We start from the raw sequence: 25,748 nt of genomic DNA on the forward strand, positions 1-25,748 counted from the left end.
ATTACATATTATCCCCAAAACCCGATGTGCGAGAAGGAAAAAAAAATTGCTAAGACTCAGAATCAGAACATAAATATCATCTAGATAAGTTTACTTGCATCTCTGATTTTTTTTAAAAATGTTAAAAAAATATGTTTTGTAATTTATCGACAAAAACAAACTAAGCAAAGTCAGGAATAGCTCCCAGTGTAATTCCAAGCAACCTACAACCACAACATTCATGAATATGAAACGCATCACTCACAAATATATCACAGTTTAGCATTCATTATGAATTGTATTACCAAACACTGCTGCGTATTTTTCTTCCCGGTGTGAATTATTTTTGTCAAGACTGCACAATATGTTGGATGCAGGGGTTCCTAATGAAATGTCCAGTCGGCACCTGCTTTATAATTGCAGACTTCCACCGATAGCCCCCCCTTTTTTTTTTAATCATGCATAACTGCTCACCTCGTGCACAAAAAAGAACAGACACACACACACACACACACACACACACACACACACACACACACACACACACACACACACGTGCACTAGAAAAGAGAGGGAGCTCTCTCCATGGTGCGTTGCATGTTTGCTGCCCCAATCGTCTGCGCGTTGCAAGTGCAGCAGCAAGTCACCTTCCAAACTCTGCGCCTCTCATCGCCCAGTGCAAGCTCGAAGAAGGACCAAGGGGAGAGATAGAGAGAGAGAGAGAGAGAGAGAGAGAGAGAGAGGGTGTCGTCTGGGCACCTTGACACTCTCCTCGCCCAACTCTCACACCTCTCACACACTCTCCAACCGTCGGACCCTTTTCCCGCACCCTTCCAGCCCGTCTCCAATTCAGCGGCAGCTCTACACAGGCCACGCCGCCTGCGCGAGCCCCTTTAGCCAGGGCAGAGCCGCGTGTGTTTGTCCCCTCCCTCCCCTCCCCTTCCCGGGTGATGAGGCTGCTGGAGCACGGTCGAGAAAGAGATCAGTGGCGGCAATAGAAGAAGTGGAGGAGGAGCAGAGAAAACTGCGGAAAGCAAACATTTGGGATGAGGATGCATCTCCTCAGTGCCATGTTCCTGCTCGTCATGTCAGCGATCACATCCTGCCAGGTAGGGAACCGAGATATGATACTTGTTTTAAACTTCACATGGCTGGCCTTTTTGCATGGTGATTTGTCATTATGGTGAATGCTTGAAAGTAAAAAAAAAATAAAAATACATATTATATATATATATAACATTTTGGGAGGGTGGGCTTCAATATTTTAGTGACTGAAGTGAATGTGCAGAGAATACTGTCGCCACAGATTGTGCTCAATTTGGATTGAATTGAATTATTTAAGGCTTTTTCAACCGCAAGGGAGTTAACAAGTTGAATTCATACACTAGGGTCACGTCATTAGGTACGCCACGTCATCCAATGACCAATCAGTGGATGACAGTCAGGGTTCACCCTGGACTGGTTGCCATAAAAAATAAATAAAAATAAATAAATAAAAAATATCACTGGGCACATGTCGACACCAGTGTTGTGTCACAAGTGCATTTTACTTTAAATTTCTTCTTGGTACAATTAACTTACATTTTGTACATTTCAAATAAAAAAATACAAACAAAGTCAGCCAAAACACTTTAGATGCTCATTAAGCTTAAGTCTCATTAGATTTCACATGTAATGATGGTTTGAACTTTAGAGGCATATTTTTGGCAGAAGGCCAACACACACACACACACACACATACATCAAAAGAATCAAAAGGAAAGGAATTATTCAGGTATGGCTTGGCGTGTGTGTTTTTCGTGATTAATCATTGTTGAATCACACAAGCCCATCTGGGTACAATTTAGAAGCAGGGGTGACAAACTCATTTATTTTGACAGGGGCCACTTTATAGTTACAGCTTCCCTCAAATAAATGTTTAATCGTCTCATCACATTATTAAACACGTACAACAAATTGAAACTAGCTTTGAAATTCCAAATGAGAAGTCTTCTTTTATTTAAAAAAAAAAACAGATCATGTTTTAGTTGAAAGTGCATTTGTTAGCTCATGGGTAGTCAATATGCGGCCTGTGGGCCAATTAGAGTGTTTGAGCTACCCCGCCATGCACACAAAAGTCCTCACAACCGCAAACCCCCCACCCCCCAAAACGAACACAAAACAAAAAATCCACAACCCTAATGAGGACTAGATATGGATGGATTGATGTGTTTTTTTTCCCTAATAAATGTAGAATGCCCCTCAGAGAAAGCAATAAAATGGCCATGAGGTGTTCCTAATGTTTTGGCCAGTAACCATATGGAGTTGAATTGTTGTAACAATACGCTTATTATTTTGGTTGTCATTGGACACTATCAGCTGCTTTTAATATTTTAAAGCTAGGACACTCCAACCGAATCTCTGTCATCATCAAAAGTGAGCATTATCATCAGCGTTACCAAAGATTTGTGGTGAATGTTAGGTGTACCTAATGTTGCGGCTACTGAGCCAAGGTGGATTGGTTGCACAGCGGAAGACAAGCGCATGCGGCGGCGGCGGCGGCGGGAACCCACGGCCCAGTGTTGTCGAAGGTGACGGGTGGCGATGTGACAGTTGTAAACCGAAACGGTGGCGCTGTAAATTATTTGACCGGGAAAAGCTCTGGAGTCAAGAGAGGAGCATGCGAACTGGCAAAATAGGGTTCAGCTGGTCACCATGCGAATTTTCAGTTGGCTCGTAACACGACAGGCACAGCCGGCGATGGGCGGGCCGGTGGCTTCGGAGCTGCAGTGACAAGCCATGGACAAGCAAGTCACATCTCTTCTATACACGTCGACTGAACCTGCTTGTTTTAAACTGAATTTAGTAGGATTTAAATTGAGAGCCAAAAGATACCGAGCAATCCAGAAATCTGAAATCCACAAAGTTTAGACCATATATTTATTTCATTATATTCTTCGCATGTGAAGTGCAGGTATTAGTTTTGCCCACTTGGCCTCATGATCTACAGCGGTGTAGGATCTGTGACTGTCTGGGATGAATGTGTGTGGCTTTAAAAGGCGGGGCCTAACCTGTTGAGTGACATGGGGCTCAGTGACGCAAGGAGTCTGGTTCTTGTTCATTTTCTTACCGTTTATTGAAGTTATTGAAAATGCACCGGCAGCTGTGTCTTTCTTCGACCACTTGCGGGGGCCACGACAATGCGTTCTAACTAGCAAGGCTAGGCTACATAAAATGAGCCCACGTCGGTACGTTACCTCGTGTTGCCGCCTTGAGACGTGTTTTTGTGATACAGACTGCATTTTAGGTTTTATAAAGTGCGAAATGATCTCAAAATTTGGACATTCACTTTTATACGCTTTGCTTCTCAGTAACAGGATGTAAAATATGTCATGCAAAATCCCGTGATATAGCGAAAAAAAACCCCAAAACACAGGCAAAAAAATAGATAAATAAATAAAGGATTTATAGATTAATAGCCGTGTAGATGTTCGGAATAAACTTGTGAAAAAGGCTTTTTCTGCTATTGGCCCCGAGGACATTCATCTCTTAAAACTCCACACAAGGCAAATTAATCCCGTTAATCTTTGCAAGCATGACCGCAGCGAGATTTGTTTCACTTAACAACCCGTGATTAAGTCAATATTGGCTTTAAATATGGTTTGATCCATTGCAAGGTTATCTGCTGCGCAACTGCTTGTATTGTGCTACCGCTACAATGCCGTGACATTTCGAAATTACACGGGCCTTACATGCTACTACCCGCGCTTCACATCTCATGCACGTTACATATAGGCTACACATGACCTTTTCGAAACCAGAAGGGTTTATAGCTCATCGTACGTGATTGGATTAAACCAAAAGGTCATCGAAAGTAAATAATTCTTTGAATCTGATGTAAAATCGATGTAAAAAAAAAAATATATATATATATATATACACACACCGGTATATCCATATATATAAAATATTTTTTATTTAACCCTTTCATGCGCAAATAATAATACATAACCTACATCCGGATTTTTTTTCCCCAAGTGTTTTTATTAGTCTTTAAGGCATGAAAAGAAATAATGGCAGTGGATGGCAAAACGCATAAGGGTCCATTGTAGTGGCGGAGGGACAACTGTGACATTAAGATGAATTAATATAAGCGAAAACCACACGTGAATAGCCGTCCACTCTAGTAACCTCTGTCCCTGAGAGGGTTAATAATTCATACTTTTCAAATGTTCGTTGAAAATAAAGAAGACAAACAAAGTAAGCGCTAATGACTCACTGTTATACATAACCCTCCTCCTTCTTGAGACAGTTCACACTATAAATGGCCTTCAGGGACAATTTGTTATAAATGGCCGCATTAATTATTCAAACGGATGAATGGAAATCCATCGCCAACTCGTCTCGTGGCCGACTGCACTGAAATAATAAAGAATTGATACCTTCCCGTGCATGCGGAGCCATGGAGGCGAACGACGCTTCCACACTCCCACAATAATGGTGACCGCATCACTCCATATTTTCTGGTGACATTCCAAATGAAATATTTGGAGTGTTTTAATGAGGCAGATGCAATTGTTCATTTGCCGCATGTGTTTGTTAAGTACTCATAAAGCCCTCGGGCCCTCGCTGATATTGACAGACGCTTGCTTGTCACAGATGCTGTGCAGAGACTGTGTTTACACTATGTATGTTCCCAGCAGGGCACGGCAGCCCAGTTTTAGGCTACTGTGGTCAAAACAGGATGGTCAGGTGACAATGCAGGGGCATAGGGAAGGTCAAAAGTGGCAGGTTGTGATTGCCGTGGATGCCTGGCGAGTGCAACTGAGAAATCTGGTTCGGAGTAAAACGGGCTGAGTAAACGTGCGAGTACTTAAGATGTCTGTCATGAAGTAGCCTTTTATTTAAAATGGAGTGCTTATTAATGACCATTTGCATGAAATTGGCTCAATTAGAGCCACATTCTGTACTCTCGTTCCCCTTTGCAGACTGATGTAAAAATTCAAAACTTAAACAGTTAAAATTGGATCAGAAAAATAAATGCAAGGACATAGATAAGTCAGTGGTAGGTGACCATCAGAGCTAGCTGTAAAGTGGTGGTACCTGAAATCTCAAGAGCCATCATAAAAATGAAATGAACTGTCTGCATTCCCTCTGGAAAACTCCTTTTGGGCACGTATGCAGTGTGTTTACTATGCTAGGGCTAGCGTACGTGTGTATTCCCTGGCATCTCACACGAGCCATCTACAAGTCTTCTACTAGTAAGCCACGTGTTAAATTTGCCATGGCAAGCTTGTTTATAATGCCTAATATTGAATCCAGGTGCGTGAGCATTGTGCAACGTGTATGTAAATAACAGGCTATTTTGGTACAAGAGATAAAATTGTGAATGAGATGTTTGACAGATGATATAATCAAACATTTGAGCGACATGATGTTCCTCCCGCCCTGACGGCAACTGTGGTGAACCTTATCTGACCAAAGTGTAGTGCCGATGCCACTTTAGTGCGTTGTGGGCTTGCGTGTACATGGGGAGAATGCAACTAGTGTTGCGGATTTCTTTCTTTTAATTAGGGATCTGCTTCTTACCTAATCCCTGCTCAAGTTGCGGAATATATCTCAAAGAGTGGGAGTTTGCTGCTCAGCGTCATTTGAGAAGGGGACAGAAACTTCCCTCTTTTAGTCCAAAAACAACAAGGGCGAGTTTGATGGATTGCAAAGACGTTAACGTTTTGGCCGATCCAAACTCCAAAGTGCAGCGGGGCTGAAAGACTAATTGGTTGTCACCCTCAAGAAAGGAGTCACAAGACCCTTGTGTACATAATTGGTTGGATTTGGCAAGAGTTTAGCAGTCGCTATCTCACGCCACAAGTTATGATCGACAAAAGGTTTGAGGTGTCTCGGCATTTAGGGCTGATTAAGTTGTTTTCCTCAGTCCACATGGCTCTCACGATAGGAGGAACGAAGCCAGAATTGCTTTATAACTGTTAAACCACGAAGTAGGTACTACAAAAAGGCTAATGTTTGGGTGAGTGGGGGAAATAATAGAAAATTGACTTTTTAATGCCTCGTATACAAGTTGGGTGTCTGGAGTGACTGCCCGCCTATCAAGAGTGAAATTAGACAACCAAGTGTTTCGTTATCTTTCGATTTCTTTAAATGTGGCTGTGATCGCGCTGGATTGTGTCATTACAAAAGTTCTGATAAACATTAGCCAGTCAACATATATATATATGTGTGTGTATATAGATGGAAGAATAGTGCTGCCCAAAAGAGTTACACACCAGGTAAAACGCTCCTTTTTCAAGACAATCAACAATGACCGTATTTTCCATGCTATAAGGTGCTTCGGAGTATAAGGTGCACCTTCAATGAATGGCCTATTTTAAAACTGATTTCATTTATAGGGAGTGCCACATGATAAGGTGCATAGAATAGAAGCCGTGGTTGCATTATGCATCCACTAGATGGAGCTACGCTAAAGGGAATACAATACAATACGATTTTATTTGTATGGAACTTTCACTACTGCTGCAGCTGGAACAAAGCGCTTTACAGAACATTTAAAATACTACGCCCAGGAAATCAGATTACTGATCCATATACAAGGTGCATCGGATTATAAGGCACACTGTTGCCTTATGAGAAAATGGAATGCTTTTAAGTGCGCCTTATAGTGCTGAAAATACGGTAACCAGATGCTTCACAATCAATGGATTGACAATTAGGCACACCCATTTGAATGCCCGCTCAAACATAAGCAAAAATCAATAAATGAACAATGACCATCCAAGATTTAGAAAGCAATGACGCCGACATGAAAAATACTGCGTCAGCACCTGAGCACCCCGAGCTCAAACTCAGAGCCGTCCGTCACGGCGAGGCAGGGCAAACATCTGCGTGGGCTCGCATCCAATAATGACATCTGTGATTAGTCCGCAGGCCTCGGTGCTGAACCTTCGGCTAAAATTCTCATCTGCTGATTAACCAAGTGAAATCCGAGGAGCAACAATGCAACTACACGCACATGCGCTTAAAAATCTCCCAAAGTCTTTTTACATTGCACTCTTACAAAAAGCGGGCAAACCTTGTGAAAGTGCATCCGGGACATTTACCAGCAAGACTCGGGCTTTTAAAGGCTTTTACTGACTGAGTAGTTGGGTAACAGGCAGGTTAGATTGTCTGTTTTGTTGAGAGTAAGCCACAAGGAGACAGGCTGAATTCAGTCACCTCCACAGTGCCGAACAAGTGCAGCACAAGAAAGGGTGGAAATACGCAGAAGTCTAGTGCAGTGGGCTTCCAAAGTTTGGGATGCAAAGAATTGCCAAATGAAATGCTCAAACTTTAAGTAATGTTACGGCGGCTAACAATGATATGAACTCTTTCATGTACAGCGGTCAACACAGTGGACAGTGTATCATGTTATCAGGTTACAGGTTGTCATTAATGGTCCATGAAAGGGTTAAAAATAGCTTTGGGGGGAAAAAAACTGCCTCCTTTTGGTACTTGGAAGAGCAAGGGGATAGTTGGTGTAAAAAGTTCAAGAACCTGCACTGGTAGTATTGTTGGATTGTTTCTGGACACAATGTTTTGCTGCTCGGATGAGAACATGGCCTAGTGGGTGTGAGTGTGTGACAGTGTGTGGGTGTGAAGTGAGTGAGCTGGGCTAGCTAGCGCACCTCCACCTCCTTCACTTGCGCCCTCCGGCTCTCTCCATAACCGTTTATGCACCAACGTGACGCCTCGCAATCATACGCAGATAATGGCACCGCATTATGTTGCCGCCGAGATTGAATAGTAGCGGATGACTGTGCGCGGCGGCGATGCCCGAGATTCAACTGAAAAGACATTTGTCTTTCATTAAAAGAGATTCTGTTGAAGGTGCGGCATGACATTAGTTCTGGGCCACAATTTCACATTATTGTTATAAAGTGCTGCTGTGTGTGTGGTGCACGCAGGTTTTGGGTTTGAATCTCAACTGTGGATTTCCAATGTGGAGTTTCATTTGGGTGTGCATCAGCTTTTATTTTGAGAAACGTGGAGGTCGGGTCACTGATAAGTGGAGGCACCACTGACGTTTTGTGGGTTACTTCCCACTTCATTCTGTTTGAATCAAACCAGTAGACGTGACACCCAACCACGGATGCACAAATAATTCAATTCAAATTGACACTGACAATGTAATAGATTGCAATTTTTAAGTCACATAGGCTGCAATTTGCAAGGGGGGGAAAAAAGTGTTGCGATAAAAAGTGAAAAGGTGAAGTGATGAAGCCAGAGACGTGTTTGCATGATTGTTGCAATCTGATTTATGATTTATTGACTTGCCACACTTGTTTGGAAGAATTTTGTGAAGTCGTCACAGTGAACGCTTAAAAGACTGCAAATCTTTTCTCATGAAGTCGATAAATGAACGGATCTTTCATCTTCATTTTGAGTTCACTAGCCTTTATTTTATTTAGGAACACATTTATCCATAATAAATCTAACATTGTTTTTTTTGTAATGTCAATTCTTTTTTGTGTGTGTTTTTGTTAAAAAAATGCACAAGATGAGGAACATGAAGAAATCATCGCATAATAAATCACAATCCTCAATATTGATGAAAATAATAATTTAAAAAAAATAAACCTCAATTTGATGACGTACAAACAGCCCTCATTTCCTCATCTAAAATCCAACAGCTCCGACCTACTAACCAGCGCCACCCACATGGAACGTTTGCTTTCGGAGGTCCTGTCCTTCCTTTCCTACCACTGAGGACATTTGTGAATTCCCGTGTCCGTAAATGACCGTTTAGTCATTCCGAGCCACAGACTGGCCACCGCGTCCCCGGCGGTGGGGGTCGGCAAAACCTCTGTCGCGTTGTCTTATTTCACAGAAAAACCTTGAGGCCTGTTGCCCCAACGTGACCCTCGGTGTCAACGTGACCGGTGAGCTCATGCGGCTCATAAGATGCCCTTCCAAAGGTCTGCGAATAAACAAACATGGTTATCGATGCTTTCTCTTGCACACAAATGTGACCTTCTCTCACCGTGGCGGTCTTTCATGATGACCAAATAAGCCACGCGCGCTTTCTCGTCATGTTCTCATGTTACGTGTGCACCCGGCTGTCAAGTGTAAGCTCGAGTGAGATAAATGTGATCCTCGTATCGCATTCGAAATCTCCCCTCCTCCCCCTCACTTGCTCCCTTTCCCTCCGTGCCGCTGCGTGCCGGAGGGCGCACGACTCTCCCAGAGGTTCACATCTGCGATTCTAAGCCAGAGTGACATTCCTCGGACAAACACCCCGACCGAGGACGCGCAGGCGCAGGCGCGCGCAACGGACTCATTCGCATTCGTACAAGCTGTGTCCCCTCTCTGCCTTCTGCTCGCGAATTCACAAGGATTTCGGCGATGGGCTCGGTGTTAAAGAGCAGAGCGACACATGCAAGGGATACCGGGGTGGCAAAAGGAGGGGGTGGGGGGGTGTCACGTGGGGTGAGCAGATGAGCAACCGTGGCTAGCATCGGTCAATCTTCGTAGCTAACGTCAAGAAGTGCTAAAGTTGTCAAACAGAGCCAGTCCGTTCCACAATATCGTTGTGTTTTGGCCTTGTAAAAGTAAATCTGAAGCCTTATTTTTCCGTTTTTTTTTTTTTTTAATGGCTATTTGCTAAATATTTTAGGATGTTGGGTATAGGTGGGGCGGCCTGGTGGACAAGTGGTTAGCGAGTCGGCCTCACAGTGCAAAGGTCGTGGGTTCGATCGAAACCTGGCTCTGGCCTTCCTGTGTGGAGTTTGCATGTTCTCCCCGGGCCTGCGTGGGTTTTCTCCGGGTACTCCGGTTTACACCCACACAGTCTAATGGAACACTCAAAATTCTCCCTAGTTATGAGTGTGAGCGCAGGTGGTTGTTCGTCTCTCTGTGCCCTGCGATTGGCTGGCAACCCGTTCAGGGTGTCCCCCATCTACTGCCTGGCGACAGCTGGGATAGGCTGTCCCCTTCCCAAAGAAACTTTCCAAAGACATTTGTTTTTTTGCTCATTTTGCTAGCACCCCGCGTTTCATTTTAGCCGTGACCGAGAAGCGTGTCTCGACCTGCGTCGAGTGACATACTGTCGGCGAATGTAACGGAGAATCCGGTAATTTTTCAAAATAAAACATCTTTCAGATTCTGAAATAACGAACACGGAAGGAATGTAAGTTATTTCTTCTTTCTGTGCAGTACCGGTCCACGGCCCAGGGGCTGGGGACCGCTGTTCTAAAGGACAAATCTACAGGCGCCAGAAGAACAGGAGGCCGCCAAACCAAATGGTTGTCCAAGCTCGATAAAAGCTTCTCCACAGTTTGTAATTTTAAAGTTCCCTCAGGACCAATTATGGCAGAGGCAACAAATTGCCTGCGAAGGTCTTTGAGCATTTGAAGCGCCGTAAAAGCTAGCCCGGAGAAAAACACAGTTTGATCCCATCAATGCAGCCCCTCCTTTTTTTTTTCTTTTTTTTTTCGCCTGCGTACTTTTTTGGGGGCCGTTGCAGCATACGGCAGCTCCTGACCAGACTTGTGTGCGACCTTGCCTTTCCCCTCACCATGAATCTTTTATGAGCCCAGCAATGTGGGTTTCTGACTAGGAGATTGGAATATAAATATGGCTGTTGTGCCCAGAGCTCCTATTATACGTCGGCACAAAAGGCTCAGCTAGATTGTTGCTAATTGAGCGTCGCGCTTTTATCAGAAGACAATGTATCAGGGAGCGCTTGGACAGAAAGAAACCTTGCCTCCACCTGTTTGATCTTGCGCGGAAAGCGAGAGTCTTTTCTTTTTTTTCTTTCCCCTCCCCATGTGGAACTCTCTCAATGGCAGATTTAGCACTTCAGAGTTGATTACCTTTTACTCAGCCATCTTTTCCTACCATTGTATGAAATGGCCTGACTGAACGACGGCTGATAAGCAAGTCCTCTCCCTTCCCTGAGTAATGGCCATAGCCTTCAAATTCTATGATCCATGCCACTATTATCCCAGAGCATCCTCCCCCTCGCCGCCGTCAATGCGACAGCTGTCCTCCCCAGTTGAAACTCACTCGACGGCAGAGTTTTGATTCCGGGCTAATGAGAGATGAGAGCTCGGCGCCTTGGCGGAAGCCGGCTGGTGAGAAGAGGCATTTAATCAATGTGTTTTTTCCGCCCGGCACTGTCAAAGCCGTGCGGCGAGGCGGTTGATGAGGTGACGTCGGGCCTGCATCATGACTTCAAGGTTCCACTCAAGACAGGCGCGGGGTCCAGCCAGCCGCCAGACATCGCCGCATACCAAGCAGCAGCCGGAAGAGGCGTGGCCCCCCCCTGCCGCGGAGGAACATTGGGTACTTTGATAGCGAGGGTACATCCAGCGTTTGCGATAACGGAACGCGCCGCGGAAGGAAAAGCTTCCAGTGTGTTATTCTGATGATGGAACACCTGCGGGAGTTCCGCAGGTTGAAATAACAAATGCACGCGGGTTGTGAATTACTAAAAGATCTGCGCCGATGGTGGCTGGCGGCCAGCACAAAAGGCATCTGGCAGCGTTCGTAATAGTGCGGTAAATGAGCGGTGCCCTCGGAAATGAAAAAGAAGACAAAGTGGAGTTGGTGGCAAGGAAAACGAGAGATACAGGTGGGGATGGAGGGAGAAGTCCGCCCCCCCCCCCCCCCCCCCCCCCCCCGCCGTGCCTGCAGGGTTATCATATCATCATAATCAGAAGCATGTTATTTCATCACTATTTCTGTTCAACCAGCAGCCGCCAACTTTCCTTGCGGGGCATCTGAATGTGCTTTCCATCTTTTTTATCAGGAATCAGCATGACAATAAGTCGACGTGTGAACCGCATGAGATGATTTTTGTCAAGCTATAATTGATGCTCAAGGCCACATGACGAGTTGAGAAAAGATTTTTTGTTGTTGTGGTGTACCCACCATGGTTGTTGACTTTCAATTAATTGTTCGAGCAGAGGAAATCACCAGTGCATCCTTTGACCTAAATGTCCCACTTTCATAATTTCCCATCACCGCCGCGCGACCGTTTTTACATTTTCCATAAATTTAGCGCAGAAGGACACAAAGCTATTTGCATTTGCATTCGCACTGTCACTGAGTAGTCGGAAGCCAAACTGCGTGCGTGGAATTCAAATGAATGAATCGCCACAACCGTCTGTGACTGCCTGGAGAAACCATTTTAACCAAGTTCATTACAAGTATGGTGCACTGTAAAGGCCCACAACACAGACTGGTGGGGAATTAATTGGAATGTTCCCCAGGTTGCCAAGGTTATCCCATCATTGACTCCACACCAAAAATAAAAAAAAAAAACTTTACTGACTGACTGAAGAATGATCATTTGCTGCACTAACCTGATCACAGGCTGTGTTTGCAACGTAAGCATTTTGACTTAAAATCTGTGCAATTTTGGTGTAGTCCGCTACAGTCGAATTCGGCTGCAGCCCATGTCGTCACCCCGTGAACAGAAGAAGCGGCAAAGAAAATGGATGGCTGATTGGATTTTCCATCTTCTCACTTAAGCGGAGGCGAATTCATCCAAGAACCAAGTTGACAGGGGAGCGAGCGAAATGTTGAAAAAAAAAAAGTCTCCTGATAATTGCCTTATTTATTTCCTGGGCGCATTTGGCTTTTCTATATGCATCTCGCTTCCTCCTGCCCAATGCGACGCCATCAGAGGGAAGTGATCATGTCGGACTTTGCTGGAGGATCTCATGCGGTAATCCGTGCTATATTTCTAAAGAGAAGATCTGAGTGCCTGAGCCACACTTAATGGCGATGTGATGAATAGGTGCTATTCAGGAGAGGGTCTCGCCTCTCTTTAAGCTTTGGCGCCTCAGGCCGCGGGGAGCTCTCGGGGCCCAACGCTCGTCGCGGGTTGAATGCGAGCGGTGAGTGGTGGAAGAACATCGGAGGGGAAAGCTTCTTACTTGCGCAGCATATTCAATCACGATGTCTCTTCTGGCTCAGCCATTAAACCGACGTCACGTGTATAGATCTGTGATGACCTGATCAAAATAGACGTAGAAATTTGTGCAAATGGCATCATCCGGCCAGTCTCGAAAGAGCTTCTTTTCATTCGGCCACAGATCAGCTGAAGACAATACAATTTAACTCGTGTGAGAGGCGGAGTGCACCCTGGACTTGTCGCTAGCCAGTCACAAGGCACGTAACATATAGATAGTGAACAGTCACACTCACGCTTAAGAAAAACATGAACAACTGCTGTGAGCGACTCAATATTAATCGTATTTCACAGAGGATAAAGACAATATGCCTGTCAATATTGTTATGTTGTCTGTCTACAGGTGTTGAGGCACCGTTGGTGTTCAAACATCCATTGCTTTAAAGCACAGGGGTCAAACTGGGGTTCACAGAGGATAAAGAAAATAGGCCTGTCAATATTGTTATATTGTCTGTCTACAGGTGTTGAGGCACTGGTGGTGTTCAAATATCCATTGCTTTAAAGCATTGGGGTCAAACTGGGGTCCTTGAGGGCCGTTTTCCATCCCTCCCTGCTGCAACACACCTGATTCAAATGATCAGCAGGACCCTGATGATATTTTTTAGGGAGCTATTTCTTTGTTCAAGTTCTTATTTAACTTTCGAAGTTTCGAAGCTCTGCTGCCGAACCTGGGAGCTCTTTGCTACGATGTCTATTTTGACAAAAATGTGTCAAGCTTAAAAGCTGTTTCATACACATATGCTTCAATACATTTAAACAAAGTGTTAACGTTTTCAAGAGTTTGCTTTTTGCTGTAAATGTTGTCCCCAGATATCAATTATCAGCCTTGTTCGACAACTGGAAAAAATATATATAAACATGTTGGTCTATCTGTATGGTCATTGAACCTCGTCACCAGACGTTAAATTTGACCAGTTAATAAATTGTCATATTCCGCCGGTTACTTGGAATGCAGATTCTCCAACGTCTCGATGAGTATCATTCACATTTCCATTTAAAGTCTGGGTAACAGGCTGCGTTAGCCTCGAAATCTCATTAGTTCTTGTCAGTCTAATTCCCCCCCGCGCTTCGAATTTGAATCTCGGTTTGAAGGCGTCCTTGTCCTTTTAGGAGAGTCAATCAGTCAACAATCACAAGTCCCAGGAGGGAGCAACATTGCGCTTGGGGGTGGGGTGGTGTGGGCGGGGGGGGGGGGGGGTCCATTTCTACCTTAAAGACAGAAAATGAAAAATAGCCAAACGAGGCTGCTGCATGGGGATGAATAGCATTTCCCACTCCCTCTTTTGTGGACGGAATATTAATGTCAGCAACAGCCTTTGTTTGTAACCTCCCAAGCTACGCTTACGAGTAATTGGTGCTCAGTACGAAGAGTCACACTTCCCATCACACTGTTCATTTTACTGCCTTTAACTCCCCCGAATATTACCTCTGTAACTGGGGAGGGCGCCGCCCGATGACGGCACGGGACCCCATGTGGCGACTCAGCGGCCGACCCCTTTGCGATATGGCGCCATCTCCCCGCCCTCTTTGAGCTTATTATCATTCTCACCTCACACTCACCTCTCATTTTCTGCGCCGCTAACACGTTTGCTCCGTTTGGATATTTTCCTGTTCTCTCAGCTATCGCCGAATGGATCAGTGGCATTTCTTTGGTGAAAATCTTAGTTGAGCTCTACGAACAAATGCATCAGACGCTTCGCTTTGGTTCACTCAAAGGCACATTTGGCGTAAAAAGCACGCGTTGCACCGGCTCTTCTTGATAATAATTAAAAGTCCGCTTTCTAGCTCGGAACCAAATTTATGATTTGATGCGCAAGCCTATATTGGGTTTCACATGCTCCAGACAGGATTGCCTGATAAATCTTGATTGTTTTGATCATTAAAGACCCTGCAATGTGAATTGAGAGATTAGTTTCGAAAATACATTCTGCATGTTAGAAAACTATTGAAAAGATAGAGAACTACATATGTAGTACGTTACTCATTGGTGGAGATAAAGCGTTCAGTTGCTTTGTGACACACTTTCTCGTCTGACGTGAGTCGCTCCCGCTCCTCCATAAAAGAACTTGAGCGGCCATTTGTCCACATCAGCACTTATCCTGCCCTGTGTCAACGCGCGGTTAGTTAGCTAGCTAGCTAGCGATGTCTACACCCCAAAAATGCATCTTCCTTTAGGATAGTCCGCTGGCTTGACCGCTTCTGTCTTGAGAAACGCTAGTTAGTTAGCTAGCTAGCTATGCCTACACCCCAAAAATGCATCTTTCTTTACGTTAATCCACTGGCTTGGCCGCTTCTGTCTTGTTGTCGGCCATGATTGAACGTACGGCAGACAGAGATAGAAGGAAGGTTTGTATTTTGAAATGTTCCCTTTGCTTCTTATCATAGCTTTTGATGATCACAGCAATCAACAAAATACGAAACAAGCGGAACAAAACATGAAGCAATCTACTAATTGATCGTTCATGTTCTTGAACATTAATCACGGACGCTTCCCGAACATATTCTTTATCTTCGGCGGCGGCCAGGACACCTATCAAATCGAATCATTTGAATTAAGGTTTTCATTTGGTCAAACAAAAGGGTGAAAGATTAAAACAAATAAAGCACACATGTACACGCTGTGATAAGCTCATTTGTTGTTCATATTTGTGCTGAACTGGGTTCGGCTGTAACATTCAGTTAGAAGTCGTTTTGGGATTTCTTGCGTGTGCACAATACGCCCTGTGTAGCACTAATAATGTCTCCCTAATTAAATGTCACAGTTTTTCTGCACGTTAATGACCTGGAGATAGCGGATACAAATGGAGGCTTCAGTTGCCACAAAGAAGCGAGGCTGGAGACCGCAGGCTTGCTTGTGTGCGTTCATGACTGACACGCAGTCCAGTGCGCATCGCCGATGGGTTCTGCTCTTCTGCCGGATTGAAATGTTTTGTTTTGTTTTGGTTTGGTTTGTTTTTTTTTGCCGCCCTCAACAAAAGTACGCCGCAAACTCGCAGTTAGCCCTGAGTGTAATTGGCAGCGTCTCAGCAGTCTGTTTGGTTGTTGCAGACGTAGCAGAAAAGCCCTCCATCACCTCAGGCCTTTCATATGCATCACTGATAAGTCTCTCTTGCTTTTTGCTTTCATTTGTTTTCTCCCTTTCTCTGCCTCTCCTGAATATTAATATCTTTGTAAACTTTTTTATGTACATCTCGTAAGAACTCGTGGATTGAACTCTTTTTTGTTTAATAAGTTGAGTTTATCCGGACAATTTCTATTTTTTTGTTTTCTTGTTGCCTGGTATGCGAATGATTCTCGCAGTTACTGTCAAATTAAGACAACAACAAGGACAATTACATGTTGTGTATTTAAAACAACCAAACAAGTTTTCATCGGGGATGCCCACACTAGCTCAAAGCATAATGGAAAACACCACTGACAGGCTAACAAGTATTAGTTGCTTTACTGTTGTATATGTTAGTTGCTCCATGTTCGGCACTTTGTATGCAGCGATGGCTGTTTGAAAGTGCTCTATTAATACAGTTGAGTTGAGTTGAGAGTTCTTCCGATGTAACCTTGAAAGCACCTTTAAACACAATTGGTGTGGCAGCACATATAGACAGACAATAACATATTCGCGCTTCTGCGTTACCCCCCTCCCCCCCACCACCACCATTTCACCCTGTTTTTCGCGGAAGAAAATGCATATTCATTTTTTAGCATTGTTTTACCAAGAAACTTTTGCATTAATTTATGCTTTTTTTTTTTACTTCAATTCATTTTAATTGGCGTCAATTATATGTAGATTTACCGGCCCTGTCCCTATCCCCTGTGAATAGCGGGGTTCCACTGAAACTTCACTGAATCCCTGACAGTAGCGGCGGCGCTTTGTCGTCGTCGTCTGTGTCGACATCATTGACTTACACTGCCCCTTAGTGGCCAAGGTGTGCATACCAGAAGGAGCAGCAAAAAGAATTGAATTGTCAGCATTAAATCCTCAGGTGTCGTGTAAGTCTCTTGACTGCATTCAATATACTGCGTATTATTACTCGTTTGTTTTTATATTGTCTTGTAATATAGAGGGCTATTTTTTTTTCTTATTAAAAATCACAATCTGTATGCTTGTGCACGCATCGATGAGCGCTCCCACACACGGCGGGCAGAAAACGGGAAGCACAGCAGTGGGTTGCAATCAAGGAGCTGGAGCCAAACAGCCGGTATGATCCTTGGATACATGACAGCCGATTGCTCCTCTTGTCCACTGCTTGGGACAATCATCTGAATGACGCCAGGCTTCCTGATTGAGCAGCCTGGTAGTCAGCCATTAGCGATGAATATTCGGCAGTTTTCTATGCGCCGTGCACTGCGGAGATTGCAATGAAGGGAGCAATCAAGTCCGCCTGCTAGAATTTGGGGGCGATCTCAAAGAGACGTAAATTGACGTTAAGACGCAATGCGAAAAGCGACGTAAACTCATGTTGCCTTTGCACGACTAAAACGTTCGTTTAAAATCCAGCGGATCACACGCTTGTATAACACAGATGCTGCCGTTATTATCAGAGTGAATAATAAAGTGTAAATGCTTATAAATCCAGATTTTTTTAAAATCAGATTTTTACCTATACCCCTGATTATTTTTACAATATTATTTTCAAAAATCTTGCACAGTTTCACTAAATGTGGTTTGATTTATTTACTGTGCCTTTCATTTTCGCTAACTCTGTAACTGCTTTAAATGTAATTTCAATGATAGTATGTGAAGCATATCGAGTGAGGTTGCATTTTAAAAAAAAGTTTTGTTTGTTTTTAAACGACCAACCTCCAGCAAAACATCTAAAAAAATGTGAATTTTTTTTCATTTCTTATCAAGCGCCTGTTATGATACTTCCTTTATGATATGGATTTTTTAAAGGGCTATTCACATGATTTTAAAGTACTTTCTTTTGAGAGTAGTGAACAGTAAAATATTTTTATAATCTCATCTTTTATTAATCATTATATTGTGTGTCTGACTTTGTCAGGTCTAACCGAAGCAAGAGGTTGTGTTCTAGTTTGTTCAAGTAGCATCACCATCGCTAACAGTTTGATTTGATCGGAATTACCAATCCGAAATGAACCACATTTTTAATGAAAAAAAATTCAATTCAACCGGATTTTTTTTTTCCATTTCATATTTCAAACTTAAGACTACTTCAGGCTCACAACCGGAGCTACAGTAAATTTCGCTCACATCAGGAGCGTACGCCTGATGGGGTGTCGCCAGTGCCATCTTTTCTCCGATTTTCCACCCTCGATGGGACACGCTGACAATGGACGGACTCATCGCAGGTGATTTACAGTCAATTCAGTGAGACACGCTCACCGACTGTATTGATCCCTCCCCCCACCACCACCACACCCCCCGCGCGTTCACCCAACAGAGGGACAGATAGCTCGCTCGCTCGCTGGCTCTTATCAGCTATTATTAGACTTAAGCGCTATCGAGCTTGTGCCATTCACGCTGCTTTGCTCCAAACCAACGACACTCTGAAACCTCGACTGACTTTCCCACATCACTAAGAGTCACGCGCGATGATGTGTGAGGCTGCGGCTGACATTTCGGCGCTGTTCGTATGGATCGTGTGGATGAAACATTTAGTTCGGCGCAATGACGCGTGTCGATTAGACGGTTCGTTTTAAAGTGGACCGATCCATAACAACTTAGTTTGAAGCCAACCGCTCAACTGAGCAAAAATATTGGAACAGACACTATTCAATGAATTTAGAAGTGATTGACATTTAATAACGGGCGGCATAACTCGAAGGTGCAACAAGTGCATCAAGCCTGCGGCCCGTTGAATTAACAAGACTGTTGCTTTCTTCATTTTGAATGCCTTTCCAGGCCTTTACTACAGCCTCTTTCAGTTCTTTTTTGTTTCTTGGAGTTTGTCACTTCACTCTCCTTTTCAGGAGGTGAAATGAAGGCTCTATTGGGTGACCCGATGAAGTCCTTTTTTGTGTTTCGGTTCATTATCCCACTTAGTTTAGATGTTGCTTTTTTTCTGTAAATTGCCAGACAAAATAATTTTGTAGACTTCAGAATTCTGCTGTGAGCGCCGTGCACGAGCGGGCCACACTTACAATGGCCAAAAATGTCAGCCATGAGAACGCTCATAATCTTGTAAAACTCTTAAGTCAAGACACTCGCATCTCAGAGCACGCCTGTAATTATGTCTCATACTGTTGAGATTATGCCGATTTCACCCCCAGTCGGACTAATTACTGCTTGTTTTTGTTACCCCTCTTTTTCCCTATCATCATCATTACGATGTTGATTTACTGAAAAGCTACAATCGAGATCCCCTACAAATAGTTCCCTGAAGTCAAATACGATCGTCCGAGCCACTGTCAAAAGTAGCGTTTTCAATTGTCGGACGAATCAAAAGACAGCGAGAGGAAACCAACAACGTTCTTGATAATGAACGCGCGCAGCTTTGCTAATTTTTCGGCTCGCGCTAAGGTGACGTGAGGTGACGTGGAACACAAGCTAACGAGCTTCCAGCCCACTTGACAGGATGTAGTAAAGCACAGGTGATTGACTTTAGGGTTTTCGCGGATTTGATTTATGGAAATGGCGCGCGCCGCCGAGCGCAATGAAACACTTGCCTCTGAAGAGCGAGCTTCCCAGAAAGGGCACAAAAACACACATTTTTTTGTGTTTTGGACAATTCTTTGAATTGCTTTAAAAAAAAAAAAAGGATGATCAAGCAGATCATTTGTTTGGGAATCCCACCAAAGTGGCAGTTGGGCAATTTTCCACCGTAGAGTATGTCGTCCCCTATCAGTGTATTAAAAAGAATCCATTTCCCATGTGCTGCAAAGGCTCCGCATTGGTTGTGCATATTCAACTCGTGATGAGTCACTCTTTTGCACTTGGGTTGTCGCACATGTGCTGTTTTTTTTTTGTTTTTTTTTTAAACCCGCAAGCCCAGAGGACTCCTTAATAGATTAAAAGCACACCGCCGAGTCAGCCTGTCTCAACCCTGGGCTACACTCTATTTCAGCCATTTACAGTACATTGTTACCATGGTGAGGAGGTCACATGCGTCCAAATTGATTTTGATCCTCATCCATTAAGACAGCGGCGGCCCTCCACGTCCATCATGCAATTATCAAATTATGTCCGATTCATGGAAAAAAAAGAGCTCATGCGCTGGAAGTCGTCTGACTGCAGCCCGCTTGGCCCGCCGTCACCGCGGGCCAGGAACCGTGTGATACGCCGAGGTGTGTGTGTTTTTTTTCAGAGCTTGCGTTTTCAACACGTGAATCTGTTGCAGGCGGCGTTCGGCGCCTGTGCGCGCGTGTTTCCGTTATGCTGTTTATCACAGCCGAGTTGTCGTGCTGGATTTGGGCGCTTGCGGTGCTCCACTGCCCTCCGCGGGTGAGCGACGAGTGCTGCCGTTGCTGCAGTTGGTTCACATTTTCATCATTCGGTCTGTATTAAAAATGCCCTTTATAGATGCCGCGTGCCTAAAGGCTGCTGCAAAGTCGCTAATTTTCCCTGTGCTCATTATGACGCCAGGAGGCACGATTAAAAAAAACAAACAAAAAAAACAAACAGACATGCATGATGATGAGCCAGAGCCATGTACTGTATTGCATATTGTAAATGCGGGTCAAAGCATTTAAACATAATCGGATGCTTTCCTCCACCAATAGGAATTGATCAAAATGTAATTTAGCAGTCTAACACATAATTGTTCAACATACACTTCTAATAATATTCTTATATTAGGGCACTGTCGTAGCAGAAAAGTGCAATCTTATTTAGTTACTTTTAAAATCAAGTAATGAGTATTCAAGTTACTTCTTCAAGGTAACTGTGGTGACACTGCTCGCAGTGGAGTGTGACCGGTGTGAAGAACAAACATTTTGCCAGCAAGTGTGTGTCAAATGATTGATACCATAACAGTGTCTCGGTTTGGTTGTTTTTCCTCAGGTGCGGTGGTTTCTTGTGTATCAAATTAGAGGTACAAGATGCCAGAGAGAGAGCTGCTTTTTTTTTTTCCCTTTTCCCACAGATCATATTTATCAACTCAAAAGATTTTAGTTCATACATTTCAGTAGCGCCATTCAAAAGCAAAACAGTACATGCATTCTTTCAACAGGCTTTTCAGAGGGACAATTCCGACTTGGTTTCTGAACTTAAAATGTTTTATTTTCTCGAGATGGTGAGATTGGGAGTGAGCTTTGTGCTATAATTACGCATGCAAGACACTTTTAATGGTTTTCGGGGATTTTGACATTACTGAATCTGGAAATGACATCAACACCCCCCCCCCCAATTGACTAAAGTTTTTGAGATAGTCCATATTTCTGTTATTATAAATGTTATTAAAACGAGGACACAAATGGATGTAGACAAAGCTTTACATGCTAATGACACTTTTTAAAATCATCGCTTCAGAGAGAGAGAAAGAGAGAGAAAGGTTAGGCAAGAGGAGGTAAAATCCACAAAATGTAAGAACTAAAGGCTGAAAATAACGGCTGAAGATAACGGCGTCCGAGCACACGGAGAATAGACAATTATTCAAGTTGAACTAAAATGGATTTGACAAATAATCCAAAATGGTTGCGGTTGCGAAAGGTTGTCAGATTTCATTAAATAAACCAGACAGTGTCTGGAGTTCTGTCTATTTGTTACGAAGTGCCTCCAAAGTTTTAATCTAGTTTCAAATATATTTTTCATTCTGCCCCCAAAGAAGCAATTAGCTGTATAAATAAAAAAAATCGAGAGCAGCAAACAAGCAGGGAGAGAATAAAACCCAGCCGGGTGAAAACAGCCTCCTTGGCAGAGGTAATTAATCTGTGAATTATCCATCGTGCTCCCCGTGCCAAAGGTTCAATTATCTGAGATGGTGAGTTTTCTCTTCTCTTGATCGAATATATTTCTTCTGGCATCCAAAATGAGTAAACACCACGTCTCGATTCATACTTGAGTCTCTGCCGCCACCTAGTGAGTAAATATATGTGCATAGAATCAGAAAATATTGATGTGTCATTTACGAACGATATGGGTTAGTTTAGCGGAAAGCATGACTTACAGATCAAGTCAATGAGAGTAAATTTTTTATGAAATAAAATTTTTTTTTGCTATTATAGCGTTCCCGGAGGTGTCCTAATTCCCGTGTGCATTAGTGTTGATTTTGCACTTTGCAAGAGTTTGACACTAAACAAGGTTGCCACATGCCCTCCTCCATTTCCTTGATGCACTGCCGCGAGGTGGCTGCGACCTGCCACCAGGTTTGGATTGAAAGAGCCTGGGAGGGTAGCATGCAACGCCGCTTCTAGCCACACGGGGGCACTATTACACTCTGTCTTCAAGCTCAGGTTCGCCTGCAGGTGAGCTGAGGAGTGCTGACATTCAAAAGAAAAAAAAAAAAAAGAGGGGGGGGGTCTCTTGTCATGTGACAGGGACAGCCTGAAGGCGCTCATATCATTCACGAGGTGACTGGTGTGTGTGTGTGTGTGGGGGGGGGGGGGGGGTCGGTGTGCCAATGAATATGTCAGCACAACGGGAGGCAGGAATGGAGATGACCTGACGCTTTAATTTGCGAGCCCTCCTCCTTGCACCATAAGACTTGCTGCTTCCTGCCAGACAATGACACCACTTTCGGTGATGGGGTGACATCCCATCACATTTACAACACACACACACACACACACACACACACACACACACACACACACACACACACGCACACGCACACACCACTGCCCGGTTCACCCCCGTCTAGTCACCTAGCATCCATTACTCGCAGAAAAATAATCGTAAATCGTTTTTTCTGTTTTTGCGCTTAGAGCATTTAGATCTGGCAGCATCTTGCTGTCAATGACGTATGCTGAAGTGAATTGAGAAGTTTGATTCCGTTTTTATTCTACGGCATCTGTAGGCTATCACAAATCCTTTTTTTTATTTATTTTTTGGCTGGGTGTCAATTACTCGCACAGTTTAACAATCGGCGGGAGGGGCTCGGTCCCTGTTGACCCTGCAAGTAGTGGGAAGTTCACTGTACTGTACTGCTTATTCTCTTGTTCAGGATTGCGGTTTGTTGAAGCACATCCTTGCTGACATCAGGCAATGGGCAAATAGCACCATGGACTAGTTGCCAATTAATTCCAGACTACTTGAGCGTAACTTCAATGAATGGCCTATTTTAAAACAGTTTTCATATATAGGCAGCGTCGCATGACAAGGCGGATAGAAGAGAAGCTACAATAGTGGCTGCGGTTGCATTATGCATCCACTAGATGAAGCCACACTAAAGGAAATACAATACAATACAGCTTTATTTATATAGCGCTTTCACAACAGCTGCAACAAAGCGCTTTACAGAACATTTAAAATACTACGTCCAGGAACTCAGAATATTGATTTATATAAGGCGTATCGGATTATAAGAGGCACCGTCGGCCTTTGAGAAAATTTAATGATTTGAGGTGCGTCTTATAGTACAGAAAATACGGTAGTCTTCTTCATACAAACGGCCACATAAATCTCGTTTACATGAAATTATGCACATCACGTGACTGTAAAACAACTGTTCTGATGAAACGTGGCGCCGTATGTAAACACCAGGCCGCAATCGATCAAGTCAAATGTAAACAGTTGATCCGAGTTCTTCAATAGGAACGATTTTATTCGGAGTGACAAAAATTATAATAATAATAAATTCAATGTAAACCTGGCTAAAGAATGCGAACGGTCACCAGGAGGCCAGTTTGCACAACATCAGGGAATTGTTAGAATATCTGAGAATGCATTCGTCATTATTTGGCATGATATTCCTCATTTTGCCTGGAGTGACAGCATCTCACTGGGCTGCAAGCCACGACGGATCAGCTATCAATTTTACATCACGCAGCAACTGAATCCCCGATCACGTCAATCTCATCTTCAGACGTCCTCCGAGCATCAAGGGAACAGACGGACGCCGACAAATGAGACGTCACGACGTTGACAGCAGCGGCTGCGTTACCGGTTGCGTCGGCGGTTCGCCGGACCACCTGCTGGACCGCCGACCGCCGGCAACCTTTGAAAAGCATCCCGCTGCATTGATCCGCTATAGACGCGAGTCGATGCTGCCGGAAAAGTCGCACTTTGGGAAATGCGGCGCACACTTTGATGTCTGCACCTCTAATATGGACACACACACCAGGTTATGAGCCATAAAAAGAACTGAGAAATGTCAGCGAGAGCCGAATGGGAACGAGTGGATATAAGCTGTTTGGGAGGGGATGAGATGTGAAGCAGCCAATGTGCTGTTCTGAATCTCGAGGAGGCAAGGCGGGAGGGTGGCTTGTGGGGCTGGGGGGGGGGGGGGGGCGTGGGGTGTGTGGGGGGGTAAGCCTCAGGATGTCATTCCGAGAGGGAGGATTCCTGCGTGATGCTGCTCTCCTCTAACAGGTCTCGGCAAGCAACGAGTCCGGTAACGACATCAGCCGGCTGATCAGCTCCCGCTCCCGCTCGGGCTGAGCCGGGAACCGAACTGGCCGGAGCGGACTGGGCTTGGGAGAAGAGAAGGGTTTTAAAGGGTGGGCCATCCGGGGGTCCCTCCCCCCCCCTAACCCCCGTAGGAGGCAAATATGAGCGTTCCCATGTTAAAGATCGGGGCGGTGCTCAGCACTATGGCCATGGTGACCAACTGGATGTCTCAGACTCTACCGTCTCTGGTGGGACTCAACGGGACCGCCATCTCCAGAGGGGGCACATCCGAGAGGATTGTTAGTGTGGGTATCACTTACTTTTTTTTTTGCGGGGGGGGTGAAAGATTTGGCTGGCATTTGAGTTGTGTGTTGCGCTGCTCCAAGAGTCCGTCGTTTCCCCTCCCACCCTCCGAGGAGGGCGACGACGGAGGTCGACGTGCATGCGAGAGCAATGTTTTTGACTGAAACGATTGCACACCGCGCGCCAGAGGCGTCGTCATGATGCAGCTGTTCATGCCGAGTGATGGTGAAAAGCAGCGGACGGGCATAGCGGTCTTTGGATGTTTAATGATGTGTGCGTGTCTGTGTGTGTGTGTGTGTGTCTCACTTTGTGTGAAGGGCTGATGGCATCACGGTGGGACAAAAAATGGTGCTCACGGGGGATGTGATCGATGTCAATGAGGAAATGCAACTTGGCTTTTGTAAAGCGGATGGTCACGGATGACTTGTGGTGCTGTTCCAAGTTTTTTTTTTTTGTTGTCGTTGTTCTTTTGCTCACTGCTAAACTGCTTGTTGTTTTGTTTTTTTTATCAAGTGAAATGGGTGGTCCGCAACCATTCTTAATGTTACTTTTGATCTGAAAAAATGGAATTGAATCGGACTGAAATGCCCGGAAATGTTGAATTGAGTCGACTTAAGTGGAATGAATTCAAATCTCAAGTGAGAAAAAGAAACGAAAGAAAATCCAATGAATTGAATGAAAGCGAACTGAATCGGCCAGAGGAGACTCAAAAGCTGAATGAATCGAGTTGAAACAGGAGAACGAAACCAAACTGAATCCAACACATTCAAACGGAACCCTCTTGAATTTCACCCAATGGAATTCGACTGAATTGAAAAGTGGAATAAAGTGAATTGAATCGCAATACGATGATCAGAAGTGAATACGACACATGGACGCTTTGTCCTCTCGAGGGTCGCGGGGCGTGCTGGAGCCTATCCCGGCCGTCTTCGGGCAGTAGGCGGGGGACACCCTGAACCGGTTGCCAGCCAATCGCATGCCGCAAATAGACGAACAACCACTCGCGCTCACACTCGCACCTCGAGACAATTTAGAGTGTTCAATCAGCCTGCCATGCACGTATTTGGAATGTGG

At 44.5% G+C, this 25,748-nt stretch overlaps 1 protein-coding gene across 2 annotated transcripts in view; it reads left to right on the forward strand.

The window, feature by feature from the left end:
• Positions 1-627: 627 nt before the first annotated feature.
• olfm2a (olfactomedin 2a) overlaps positions 628-25,748 on the forward strand; it is a 48,096-nt gene continuing 22,975 nt past the window's right edge. Inside the window, exon 1 of one of the 2 annotated variants that reach the window (XM_086133597.1) lies at positions 628-1,088. In XM_086133597.1, coding sequence (XP_085989723.1) covers positions 1,026-1,088 — 63 coding nt within the window. In that variant the 5' untranslated portion in view covers positions 628-1,025. Of the gene's footprint in view, positions 1,089-24,317; positions 24,677-25,748 lie in introns of those variants that run through there. The other variant, XM_086133596.1, reaches the window with a different exon arrangement.

This window comes from Hippocampus guttulatus, chromosome 16, assembly GCF_054856545.1.
Source record: "Hippocampus guttulatus isolate MCC_2025c chromosome 16, RoL_Hgut_1.0, whole genome shotgun sequence".
Taxonomy (NCBI): Eukaryota; Metazoa; Chordata; class Actinopteri; order Syngnathiformes; family Syngnathidae; genus Hippocampus; species Hippocampus guttulatus.